Below are 13,669 nucleotides of genomic sequence, written 5' to 3'. Positions count from 1 at the left end.
GCAGGTTTCTGCTGCACGTGTGCAGAACGTGCACCGGATGAGCAACAGCAAACTGTCAATCAAACGGATCAGCTCAGACAAACAGTCAGCCATTGTGACATCAAACATACTAGTCTAGGCAGCAGTAAGGTTTAAATTAAACCTCTTAAATGGGAAAAGTATCAATTGAATAAATGATAGGCAGGTTCAGTGCATTTCCACTATGATGACACAATTGCACATAGTGGAATGATTGTCAAAGCTGTCAGTAAGATAAAGTGTGTAGAAGAAAAAAAAATAAGTAAAATGGAATGAGGTCAAATGGACAGAGAGATTTCTGTCCATTTTAATTCTAACAATCAAGTAAAGTAATAAAATGAGAGCTATGGAGCTATTTTTCCATGCTGCCTAGACTATCGAGGAGCGTTGCTGTAGCAGCTTGAAACACAGACCAACACTGGTCTGGTGAAGACACAAGAAGTGTTCAGTAGCAGCACACATTAAGATACAGAGACACAATGAAATGACACAATGACAGACTCATGCAAATATTCACAGAGGTGGGGATAAGGGTCAGCAAGAATGTAGAACGAAGGAGGACACAGTGTTAACGAGAGAGACAAGAGAGGTGAGAGAAGAGGAAAAAGAAGACACATGGAAGAACAACTAAGGGCGAGACAGACAAATACATAACACTATACTGCCAAACATACACAGACACATTAAAGCCACCACATCTCATGCGTTTCTCTGCAAATGCCACATTGACACACCCGGACAGAACCTCAATTCACAAAGAGCAGCACAGAAACAAAACCCGCGCAAGCAAAAATGCAGAGAAAGTGAGCCAATTCCACCTTTTTCCGGCAACGAATGAGAATCATCTTGTCATATCTGTACAACTTTCATCTGTTTTTTCCTTTTTATATCTTTACTCTGTTTACTCTGCCCTTCTGTCCTCCCTCCACAGTTTGCAAGTGTGTGGTTACTGAATGATCCTGGTCACTTGAGACCCATGTTTGTTCTCTTTGCTCATATAATCTACTGGTTAACATCTTCCTAATCCCTTACAAAAACAAGGTGGCATGTACTCTTTATGAGCCTTTAAGAAAACTGTGCATGAGTGTGCATTTCACTGTTTATTCTCTCAGAAAAAGGTGACTGTGCTTTTGGGCAGCTTCAGAAAAGACTCAGCCAGCATCAGGGCAGAAGAGAGGATGTGGAAAGCCTCTGTTTTGTCTCTCTCCCTGCCATGCCCCAACCAGCCAACACCCCTGTCCAATCCATGGCCATGCTGAGGTGTATGCAGACATCAGATTGGGTGGAATCTCATGTCTTTCTAAGGAGGAAGAGCACTTATGCCATTTCCATCATCATCATCATCATCATCATTATCAACATCACCACGATGCCATTCGTGGTTCTACCTCAAGAGTAAAATCCTAAAATCCGATGTGGGACAAGAAGAAAATGTCAAAGAAGACGACACAGGTTTACAGAAGTAAAAAAAAAAAAAAAAAAAGATGTTTGTTCAAGTTGGCAAGCTAGATTTGCATAATTGACAGATGTTGTTGTGTTGTTTGTTGTGACATAAGATGTGAATTCATTGAATTAAAAATGAGAAAATAAGCGAGGTGCAGAGATGTTTTACAGTGGAAAAACCTCCAGTTTCTAAAATGAAGAAAACAGTCAAGGCAGGACCCCTCATCAAAGGTTCCATACTTGTTGCACTGTGAGCACTTAATGCTAACAGTGATATTAATCTTTAGCTTGTTTCATGTGGATACTTAGAGGCTCAAAGAGGTTTCTAGCAGAAAAACACAAAGATAAATGTAATGATGAATTAAAACAATTTTATGGGGCAGAAAAATGTTTTCGTTCTTCTATCCTAACTCATTGATCATATCTCTCCAGGTTGGGAATCACCAGGATAGATCATTAGTAAACTAAAACTTTGCTGGTATAAGTCCATTATGTAAGCATTCAGAGCCTTTAGCCAAATCAGATTATGGGTCTCAATTCTGGACACTTAAGGCTACCGATGCACACTAGTAATATTCCCTAGATCAAGGCGCTAACCAAATTCCAAACCAAATGCCTTGTAGTAGATCCCACTGTCATGGATGCCAAGTGGTAACTCACAGGATTGAAATGTCTTCTGGGAAATAAACATGAAAAAGTGTTTTTTAGGACCACCAACATTAGTGTGGCTCCGATCTTTCAGTCTGTTTCTGATTCACTTTCAGTCTGGTCTTCCAGTCTTTGATTCAGGACTTCATATAAACACAGATAAACAATTACAGTGTCTTGCATTCTGTGTCTCACTTTTTTGAGACTCTGATTATGGACAAACAGGACAAAAATACATCTGCTCTTTTATCTTATAACTGACGCATTACTGATGTCTTTATGACACATGAGCTGTTCATACATCTAGACAGCAGCCAGGTGGTGTGTCTGTGCGTGTCAGCCCTCCTTTTAGCATATTCTTGCTATTCTTTTCATAAACTGTTTTGCCCCTGCAGTGATAGAAACACTAAAACAAGACAAAGTTAAACTAAAATCAATCATTTTGTTGATCTTTTGAAAAAGGACACATCCCATCACTGTTGCAGTGATTTGTCAGCTGTCCCCAAGAGGTTTAAATGCCTTATATATAATTAAAGATAAATCCAGCTGGTCAGTTAGGATGGATCCATGTGGAGTAAAAAATATAGTGAGTGGCGTGCAGTAAGTGGAATTACTTGGGTACTGTGATTGATTTTAGTTGAATTGAGAAAACTAGCAGGAGAGGTTATTGATATTTGGATGCCATGCACCAAGGAAAACGTGTGAAATCAATGAGATCACATATGGAACCAGAGGAAGCTGTAGACCAACTGTTCTACTTTCTCCTCAGCACTACTAAAACAAAGGTAAAAAATGATTATTAAAGCAGCGTTAACAGACTTTTTTTAGCCATTTGGGGGCAGCAGAACACATTGTAAACACAATTTTGAAATACTATCACCATATAAAGTTGTTATGTTGAACATTTGGAGCTGTTGCATCTACCCACAAATATTTTCCCTCATTTAGGTCTCTTTAGCTGCTAAATGCTAACAGCTAGTTGCTGTGTCTGCTGTTTGGTGCTGGGGAGGTAGTGTACAGTGAGATATCACCACTTTTTTGCTGAAAGCAGTCATCTGCTGCTGAAAGCAAGGCTGATCAGACCTAAACAGTTAAGCTGTAGACCATCAAACTAATACAATGAGCTGAATGATGCTAACACGCTTTGTAGGTCTATGGGAAACTGCAGAGTGATGATTCTCTGTGGGTTCATCATAAGTGACACCTTTCACATTACACAGTCATTTGGTCAATTGTTAATATAAAAATATGGATCAGTACAACTTTAATCATTACCATTTTAATCGATTTAATTGAATTAATCTATTCAATTATTTACTATTTATTTATACTTAGAGTTTTTGCTGTTGTACTTGAAAAAAGTCAGGACTGTCAACCTCTAACATGATAGATAGTCTTTCCTAACTAGAGTTAATGATTGTTCTCATAATACTATGTTATATTAGATGACAGAATTTGGGTTTTTAGGGTGAAATTTAAAGCTGATATACAACATGAGAAATTGTCAGCATATCATAAGGTTCAATAAAAACGATTGGTATTAATGAACTTTTCTGAACCCAGATCAGTTTAACCGTGGGTACATAATGCCAAACTGATCATAACAAGCTTATCGTTCCTGGAAGTGTGGCAGCACCGGTGTGAGCTCATCATCCCCACGAAGACGTCATGGTTACCACGCCCACAAGGCACGAGCCAACACCTGGTGCATGCATGTGTCTATTTGTCCATCTCTGTGTGAGAGAGCTTCGACAGACTTTGATCATAAAGCTGAAGTTAAAAACAGTAATTATCGATGTAAACACTAAACGGTCTTCCTCACCCTCCCTATCTGTGAGTAATACCTTGGAGCAAGAGCTCATTGTCGGTCTTTAGTCAAGTCAGTCAGACTGTCAGTCAGTCACACCTTCCAGGGTAAAAACAGCAAACCCCCCCTTTCCCTTCCCACGACCTGTTTATCTTTCTCCCTCCTAACTTTGTCTCCTACCTTCTCTCTTTTTCTTTCCCTCTCCTGTCAGTTCTTTCCCTCTCATCCTGCGCCTGCTCTCATTTCCTTTCTCCTCATACTACCCCTCAGTGCCTCCTTCACCTGACAAACACAGAGGTGATTTGCTCCTTCCTTCCCTCCCTCCTTCTCAGCCTGTCAGTCAGTCCCTCCTCCTCCAGACAAAAGCAGAGAGGTATAATGGTGACTAATCTGTTGAGTAAACACATCTTTCTCTAAATACAACCTGCTTCTTTCTTCTCCCCAAAATGTGCTTCCCGAACTTCTTCTCTCCCCACCCACTTTGTTCCTCAACATTTGTTCTCTCTGCTTACCTGTGTCATCTTCTTTGTGCCTCTCTCACCTGTTTGTTGTCGCTCTGATTTTATCTCTTTCTTTTCTTCCCCCTCATCCTCAGGTTTTCTACTTCTCTTCTACTTCTACTGGTTTGTTACAATTCCAACATTTTGCTATGATTTATCCTTTCTTCTTTGTACAGTGTCCCCTTGTCTCACTTCTTTTGTTCAGTTTACTTCATTATATATATTTTTTTAATCCCTCACACTTTTAATGTCCCTGTTTTTCTCCCTTCTATTTTCCTCAGCCCTTCCGCCCCCTGTCTGATTCGTCTGTTCTGACCGTCTGACAGCCCAGCAGATGAAAGGCTGCTCGGTGTAAATACAAGGTCAGCCCCATTATGCTCCACTGTCATTACCTCCACCTCAGCTTCCGCTGCCACCACAGTACATAGCCTGTCATTAGTCAGCTAGCCTGCTAGCGCTGTTAGCTGTTACTAATCATTACCAGCAGTTTCACCTTCTGTTAGACATTGTCTATCAGAAAGACGCCTGAGTTGTACATGAACAAGTCAATGAAAAGGTGAAAATTACTGTGAATTTTCTGTGAAGCACAAATTGCCAAGATGTGTGATTTTACAGATGGACAGCACTTTTACACGAGCAAACACGTGATGATTGATTTTAGTCCTGTTTGTTTGTTTTGAACAGATTTTTAGCCACACTAAGGCCTTGCCTTTAGGAACGGTTGGTCAAGACAGGGTTGGTCTTGGTTGGTCAGTCCACCACTGTGGTCCAGACTGAACATCTCAACAACTATTAGCTGGATTGCCATGAAATTTTACACAGATATTCATGATCCCCAGAGGATGAATCCTTTCAACTTCCATTCCATTCCATTTTCCAAAAAAAAAAATGGAAAATGGAATGGAATGGAATTCATGATCCCCAGAGGATGAATCCTTTGACCTTTGGTGATCCCAACTTCTTTTTTCTAGTGCCACCATGAGGCTGACTTGTTGCATGAACATTCAGTTTGGTTTATGACAAAAACACCTGCAAAATTAATGTTGCTGGCATAGCTGGAGATTTTTTAGTCTTTTTTTTTCGATCAATTCTGTCCAAAATTACTTGAATGCAGGACAAATAATATTGATTGGGATGTCTAGTTTCAGAAATAGGAGCTTTTGATGGTTGTTTGAAGGTATCAATAGCCTGTTAGCCACAGGTAGCTCAGGTCTCTATTTTAGTTTACACTGCTGTACAAACAACAGACTACAGTACACAAATTACTCATAAATTCTATGTGATTCAGTGTAAGTGTGTGGTGTGCTCATGATCAGGGTTTTTGTATGTGTTCTGCAGTTAGCCTTGTTATCGTGATAGCAGTGTCATTAAACATGTTGTGGTGTACACCAAGAATGATTTAACACCAAAGCTACAACACTAGCCACAACACAGCACAGATAACAAGGCACAGATACACATAAAAAAGCATAATGAAGAGACCAAATGATAGAGGGCAGGTGAGAAACAGTACAAGTTATTAGAACATTACAATATCTATCAGGTAATTAGCATTATCGGATCAATACTGTCACACCAGTACAATATATAAAATTCTTCTGAAACAATAATCAGTAAGAACAAACATGAGGAAAAAAGTCCTTGTCATGTTTGTTCATCAGGGAAGTGAGTGACAGTGAAATGAGGAAGACACTTCAGACATTTGGAGGAGCCTCGAGTTATTCCAGGAAAGAAACATTTTCCTTCAACTTTGTCTCAGTGTTAGAGGAGATCAATTTGATGGACATAGTGTGTTTAGTGTGAGGAGGTCTGTGAGAGCTCATCCAAATAGAAATGGTGTAACATGGGGAATGAGATTGGAGGAATGGATTGACAGTACTTTCTGTCCCCGACTGAAATGTATTAACCAGTGAGATAGAAATATGGCAGACACTGAGTAATCTAAACTATATATGGAGCAATGCTTCAGAAAGGAAGAAACAAAAAAAGATGTTCAGTCTATGTGAATTAGTATCAGTATCAAGCTAAACCAGAATAAAAGAGTTAAGGTGGCCATAACTTTAAGCCCATACTGACAAATATTTTTGTTTCCTTCTTCTCTTTTAGTCATGAAAAATGTTAAAAACAACATTCGTAAAAAATCCATTTGTTCTTTCGATCCATATGAACATTGAGCAGCAAAGCATGATTTTTCCAGAAGTCAAAAATTTAGGTCTTCACGCTAATGTGTCACATAAAGCTTTTATTTTGAAGGTAAACATTTCTAGTGTTATTCTGGCCAAGCTTGATGCAGCTACATTATCTGGGATCTATGGGGCAAGTTGGAGTCTCAACACTAACTACAGGGAACTGAAGAGGAAGAGTGGAGGATGAAGAATGGAGGGATGTAGGGACAGAGGACAGTTGGGTCTGTGTACCTCCGCCAGGTCAGAAAAGAGGACTTGACTGGCACTTCGCCTCAGAACGTCCCAGTAACTCCGCGCCACAAACTCCTGACTGTCTTTTTTTAGCACCTGTAGGAGCGGTCAAGCAGGACCAGGGTCAGTTCACCTCCAACTCAACTACTTCAGGAAGGAAACTTCAGCTTCCAATATTCACTCTATCCATTCTCAGTTTATACAAACAGATTCATGATGTTGTTTTTCTTGCTGAAGAGCACATATACTGCATTTTCATGAACAGTTTCACATACAGCATTCCTAACTATCAAAAACTTGATCACGATAATTGCAATCGGGAGTCTGGCGTTCACTGAACTAAACTACATGGGAAATCTCATCTGTTCTGTTTTGTCAAACTAAATGGAACAAATAGTAAATTACAGGCACTATAAATTCTTAGCTAACCCAACATTGATGAAATGCTGTTAGAAAAACAACTAGAAAGAAAGAAAGAAATAAAGTGAAAATCTTAAGAAATTGTCTTTTGTCATCAATACCATTTATGGAAATATCCATTTGCAATGTTTAATTTAACTATAATTCATCCCATCCACTGTAATAAGCACCAAAAACAAGTGTAAAAAACAGGACTGATGGGGTGCCTCTTTAGCTCAGTTGGTAGGGTGTGCACCCCATGTATTGAGGCTGTCAGTCCTCTGCAGTGGCTGCAGGTTAGACTCCCACCTGCGGCTCATTTGCTGCGTGTTGCCCCCTTTCCTGTCGTACCTTCAGCTGTCGCTATGATAAAGGAATAACCCCCCACCCCCCACCCCCCCCAAAAAAAAAAAAAAAAAAAAAACAGGACTGAAAGGAGGAAGGGTCACATTTAGGCAAAAACTCCTGTTTTTTCTACAAGGACTTGGCTGTAAGACCTTTATGTTTAAATCACTAAAGCTACCATTTGTAACTTTGCTTTTGTGCTGAATCAAGACTAAACACAAGCAAACCTAACACATCTAACTGATTTCTGAAGCAAATACAAAAGCCTTTCACCCCAAAGCAAGTTTTCCTTTCTCACTCCAATGATAGTGAACCAGCTGAACATATTGCTGTCACAAACGGCACAAAAAAGAGCCAGTTCTTTTAGAGTGTATTCTGCCTTTGTAACAGACAACCACTGAGCTCTTGACCACCCACCTCGTCTCCCTCCCCAGGGAGAACGCGGCAGCAGCCATTTTAACATGACCCTACACTGCTCTTAACTTCACAGTGACAATGCAGCTATCCATCACAGCACTGACAGGGCAAGGACTGTGTGTGTGTGTGTGTGTGTGTGTGTGTGTGTGTGTGTGTGTGTGTGTGTGTGTGTGTGTGCTAGAGAGAGAGAGAGAGAGGAAAGCTTAACAGACACTGACTGGTAGCCTACAGTTCACATCATCCTGACATTTTGGGAAATAAAGGGCAAATAAGGACCTAAAATATATAAACATATCTATCTTTTTAAGCAGTCAATGTTCTATTTTGGATGCCATACTACTTTGCAGATAAATGTAACCCATTTGCCTTCTTTATCATGTAAATATAAATGTGCTCACACAATAGCAGGCCCTTTCTGTCTGTAGCCTAGACCTCCTTTAATAAAAATCTCCTGCTCTCTGTCTTTGCATTAACAAAACTCTGTGACACCCCCAACATGAACATATACACTGCCAAACAAACGTCACGTCTCCTCAAACAGTCTCCAGTGGACAGTGTCTGATTGTGTTTAGAGCTTTAGAGTGCCTCCAGTCATTTTAAATCACATCACTCTCTTTTTGTGAGAGCCCATCTCTCCTGACCCCTTAAATCTATTACTCCTCTTCTGCCATCCCTCTCTCCATTCATCCTACCCTTTGCCATCGTTTCTCTATCAATCACTCAGCTGACCTAACAGATGGACACCCTGTCTTGAAGGAAGTATTTCTCTATCCCTCTCACTCTTTTCATCCATCCATGCTTTCAAGGAGTCTACTGTGTACATTTTACTGACAACAGGATCAGGTGGACTGGGTCAGGGTTAAGGCCTTTTCAAAAACCAGGTCAGGACACAAAAGTGGGTGACAGGGGCATTAAACAGTCCTCTAAGTATCCCGGTATAATTGACATTTACACCTGAGTTTTTTAGATTCGACATTATGCAGCTAGAACTGCTTAGCTTAGCATAAAGACTGGAAGCAAGGGCAAACAGCTAGTCTTGCTCTGTTGCACCATAATGTTTCCAGACAACCAGCAGAGACTTCAGAAATTCACAGTATCCAGCCAGGAAAATAGTTCATAGTCGAACACATAAATCCCCATTAAAACCACAACTTGACATCAGGCCCTGGCCTTGGACAGATATGAGAGTGGTATTGATCTTGTGATGTATTCTTGGCAAGAAAGTGAATAAGTATTTTTGAAAAATCTGGAACATTCTTTAAATTATATTTTCCAGTATTGAGAGATGCACACTGGACAGAAAATGCTGGCGGTTGAGAAATTTTAACACAAAAAAGAAGGCTAAAAAACTTCAAAATAATGATTTTTCATCAACTGAACACAGAGCCAAGCAGTGGTTCTATATATATTAAAAAAAGAAAAAACCTTAACCAACTTAACCTTTTATCACGATGCTTAAGTCCCCATTGTGGTTTTATCATTATCTCAAAAATGTCGATTATGCTACCTTTTTCAAATGAAACCATGTAGACTATAGTCACCCCACTGACAAAAACACCTAGCTCTTTGTCCCCCTGTTCATCTTTCCAGCCATTTCTGCAACCATCAAAACAAGAGCAGAAAGGAGACTAAGGGGTTATGGTTTTGGATACATACGCTGTTCATGGGGGCAACCTGATATCCATAGAGCTGCATACTCTAACACACAGAGAGAGACATGAGGAGGAGAAAGAGAAGGACAGAGCATGCAGTCAGAGAGGAGGAGGAGAGAAGGTAAAAGACATGTTAGTACATGCAAGGAAAGAGGCTGTGGATACACTCTGCAGAGGGATGTGTCATTTTCAACACATCTATGATTACATTTTAGAACAACACACACTTTGCGTTACAACACTGCGCGTTGCAACTCCCCGACACGATATGCCTGTGAGGGTTAGTGTAACATTGTTCTTCTTCAGGTTTATCTTTCCTTTATTTCAAATAAACTATAAACGTTGTTGATAGCACTTCCTGTGAGATGAAAGTTTTCTGGGGCCAGATCTACAAAACAGTAAGTGTTTAGAGCAACAAATGTATTAACATCATGAATTTACCACGAGATGTTAATAATTTGTTACTATTACATCATACGTGGCTTTAAAAACCAGTAGTAATATGTTCTAACATGGGGATAAAAACAGAATTTGTGTTTGGCAGGTTGTTAGTATCATTTGAATCAAAGCCTCTCTTTGATTGGAGTGTGGTGTGTCCTCTGCCAACGTCTCTTAATGAGTAATGAGGAAGGGACACATTGTTACCTGACCGGGTACCTGCAGACAAAAGGAGGCTAACATCTGAGCCAATAACCATAACATAATAACTTATTAATAACTGAAAATATAGTCCAGCCAATACTGGCATGTCTTGTTACTTAGTATCCAATATGTCGTACCAATATCTGTAAACACGTCATTTTCACCCAACCTCACAGATTTATCATTTGGCTCTAACAAATGCAGGTGTAATAGATTATTAAGTTTAAACCACCACTTTCTGATAAGATATCAAGCCTAAGATGACCTGTGTTGTTCCAAAACTGCAACCTTAGCAGTGTTGAAAAGGACAAATTCCTTTAAGAGTGTATCCAGTTTAACAAGTACACAGTAGGGATACCTGTCACAGTAAAAACAGAGGAGATACCACACTGTCAATAACAGTTTCTACAAGGCAGCATGCACTCAAACATGGTTACATGAATGGTTTAGCTAACTTTAGTACCTGAATACAGATGACAATTAGCTTTGATGATGATGTGTCATGTTTAATATATCCACACGCACAGTTTGACACAGCGGTCATTTTGCAGCTTCAGTAGCTTTGAAGAGGAAACAGGAGAGGTGCTGTGCCACATTACACCCATGGATGTATTAAAACGCCACTTTAAGAGTAATGTTTGTTTTTTACTGCTATATTAACCTCAATAAAACCAAGACATTGTGGATTTTTGTGATGATACTGAAGACGTATAAGCCATGCTCATTTAACTGTTAGCTATACTTAGGCTAATTAGCAAAATAATTGAATTTTACCTACAAATGTACCTCTTCTCACACAAGAACACACCCTCGTCCTCTGTCACCGGCTTTCTTACCAATTGTGCAGATTTCTCAGCATCTCCTTTCCTCCCTTTCTTTTCATTTTTCTTCCGGAAGATCTCCTGAAGCTGTAATGAGAGACAGAGGGAGGATCTCATTGACAATTCAAAGCCAAATTCAAAGCTCTGTTTGAAGCTTAAATGTTCATACGCACAAACATTCACTGAGTTCACAAAGTCATTCACTCTTTCATGCTGGTCTGTGATGTGATTCTGGTCTTTTGACAACATGATTTCTAGTTTGGCTTTGAAAGGGACTTATAGTCACAGACAGTATATTAAATAGTAAGTCAATACTGAATCACATCTGGCAGAAAACCGCAACTGCATGGTAATTACTATTAGCGTTTTAGTATTAACAGCTTTTATATTTTCTAAAATGAACAGTGTTTCGTTAATCAATTTTGATTACTAAATTGAATTAAACATTTCAATTGTTGCCTACAATTGTAGCACTACATAAAAAGAGATATTTGAATCCATTTTAAGACATTTTAAGAGTTGTGATCAGGACAGACAACAGCAGCAGTTTTTTGGTGACGTCTGTATTCAAGACAGCAGGAAAATCAGAGCCCGTTGATAAACCCTTAATGTGGGAAGTCTTTTTTCGGTCCCACCACTACCCACTCCCACAAGACCCTAAACCATTATCACCCACTTCCTCTGATGTGCCATTCCACTCCCATCAGCCTCCACAGACATTCTGATCACTTCCTGCCAGCAGCAGTGTTTTCAATTGAAAATCTCTTGGTCCCATCCCACAGAGAAAGTAAGACACAAATAGCCTTTATAGGTTATTAATCTAAAGGAATGCTATTACAGTTAGCCGACTCAGCTGCTTAATAAGCTGTCCTTACAAAAAATGAGCTGAAAAGCAGCCGTGAAATGCTTGGAAATTAAAAAATAAAGCAGCTCCTGCAGCTCCTGTTCCTCTATGTTTATTTTCCATCATCACCAACTTCACACTCATTATCAGTATCCATAACATCCTAACCTTGTCCTTTTGTGATGAGAGCAAAAGGTGATGTTAATAATAACATATGAATTCAGTCACGGGGTGGATTTTTTTTCTCAGTATCAGAGACTTACCACCAAGAACTCCCTCTTGTCCACCATCTGGTTGCCGTCTGCATCAAACATATTGAAAGCAATCTTAAAGCCAGCATGGGGCTCTGGAGAACAGAGACAAGAGCACATAGGGTGAGCGTGTGCATGTGTGTGTGTTAAAGGCAATTTTAAATCCAGAAATAGCATGGGATGAAGTGGCATATAGGCGAGGCAGGAGGGAGAGGGGCTGGTGGATGAATCTATGTGGACTATGAGCTGCCGTTAACATTTGGATTTTTCTTTCCCTCTCTACTTGCTTCTTAGTCATCAGAAATAGCTGCTTATATTCCAAATCTAATTAAGCTGTATGTCTTTATATTATAAATACCAGATCATATATATTTGCTACAGAATAACCACAGAAAATTAAGACATTTCTGAAACTGTTGGTGGCCCTTCATCCTGAGTAAGTGAGTCCAATGATAGAAGGAGGTACAAGGAGCTCATGACCAGTTTGAACTGAATTTCAGAAACAACAGTTCTAATCAGACTGAAGTCATTACTTTCATCGTTCCATTTGAATTTCAAATTAATGTGGATTAAATTGATCAAACAGTAAGACAAACCCTCTCCTGATTAATGTGGTCATGATTAATGACTCCCTGACACACACTGAGCGACACAAGATGCAAAACTACTGCGATTTTCTCAAGAAGGAAATGCTGAAAGTTCAAAAAAGATTGAATATCGACACTGTTTCATTTCCTGATTATTTACAGAAGAGAAAAATAATTTAATTCCTGATATTGATTTGAAGAAGAGCATACGTCATCAACAATTTTGAGCATGTAACGGGGAAATATTTTAATACAGTGCAGTACACTGTCAGTAATGAGAAAAATTCTTTTAACTAACTTTTGAGGAACAAGCCTCACATTCATGTGTACACTCTCTCTCTCAATTTCTGTCTTATCCCAAAGGGAATGGGGAAAACCACCAGATATGTGTCTTAGATAATTGCGTCTTCTGGGTGGGCCTGAGTACAGTTCACATCATATACCATAGCTAAAAATAGAATAAGAAAGTAGAAAAATGAAGATGAAGTGACGGAGGATGTTCAGAGAAACTGAACTGACTCACTTGTAAGGATGCAGAGCAGGAACAGGTACTCTGTGTATGAGATGATGCCTGGTAATGAGACCAAGACAGACAGAGTTAAAGAAAAGGTCACATTCAAGACACACACACGCACACACACACACACACACACACACACACAAAATGTTTACAGATGTTCAAAGACCATGGGCCTCCTAACACACACACAGACGCATACACACATAATCCTTCCTTTCATAAAGATAGCATCTTAAAATGTGTCTTCTGGAGCTGAGCTGCCAACAGCCATTTGCCACACACCGTTTCTTTTTCCACACCCCAAGTGTCCAAGGTAAAGACACTAGCTGGTAGGGGTGTGTGCATGCATATGGGTCTG

General features: G+C 39.6%; 1 protein-coding gene across 4 annotated transcripts in view; it reads right to left on the bottom strand.

Moving 5' to 3' along the window:
• The window catches only part of micu3a (mitochondrial calcium uptake family, member 3a), a 28,862-nt gene that overhangs the window by 4,591 nt on the left and 10,602 nt on the right, over window positions 1-13,669 (bottom strand). For 2 of the 4 annotated variants that reach the window (XM_076727668.1, XM_076727669.1), the window contains exons 5-9: window positions 13,315-13,362; window positions 12,217-12,299; window positions 11,125-11,196; window positions 9,651-9,692; window positions 6,834-6,929 (exon numbers count right to left, since the gene is read on the bottom strand). In XM_076727668.1, coding sequence (XP_076583783.1) covers window positions 6,834-6,929; window positions 9,651-9,692; window positions 11,125-11,196; window positions 12,217-12,299; window positions 13,315-13,362 — 341 coding nt within the window. The remainder of the gene's footprint in view (window positions 1-6,833; window positions 6,930-9,650; window positions 9,693-11,124; window positions 11,197-12,216; window positions 12,300-13,314; window positions 13,363-13,669) is intronic. The other 2 variants (XM_076727671.1, XM_076727672.1) reach the window with 2 other exon arrangements.

This window comes from Chaetodon auriga, chromosome 4, assembly GCF_051107435.1.
Source record: "Chaetodon auriga isolate fChaAug3 chromosome 4, fChaAug3.hap1, whole genome shotgun sequence".
Taxonomy (NCBI): domain Eukaryota; kingdom Metazoa; phylum Chordata; class Actinopteri; order Chaetodontiformes; family Chaetodontidae; genus Chaetodon; species Chaetodon auriga.
Note: the sequence above shows the minus strand (reverse complement) of the source record. Positions and strands in the feature narration are given on the sequence as shown.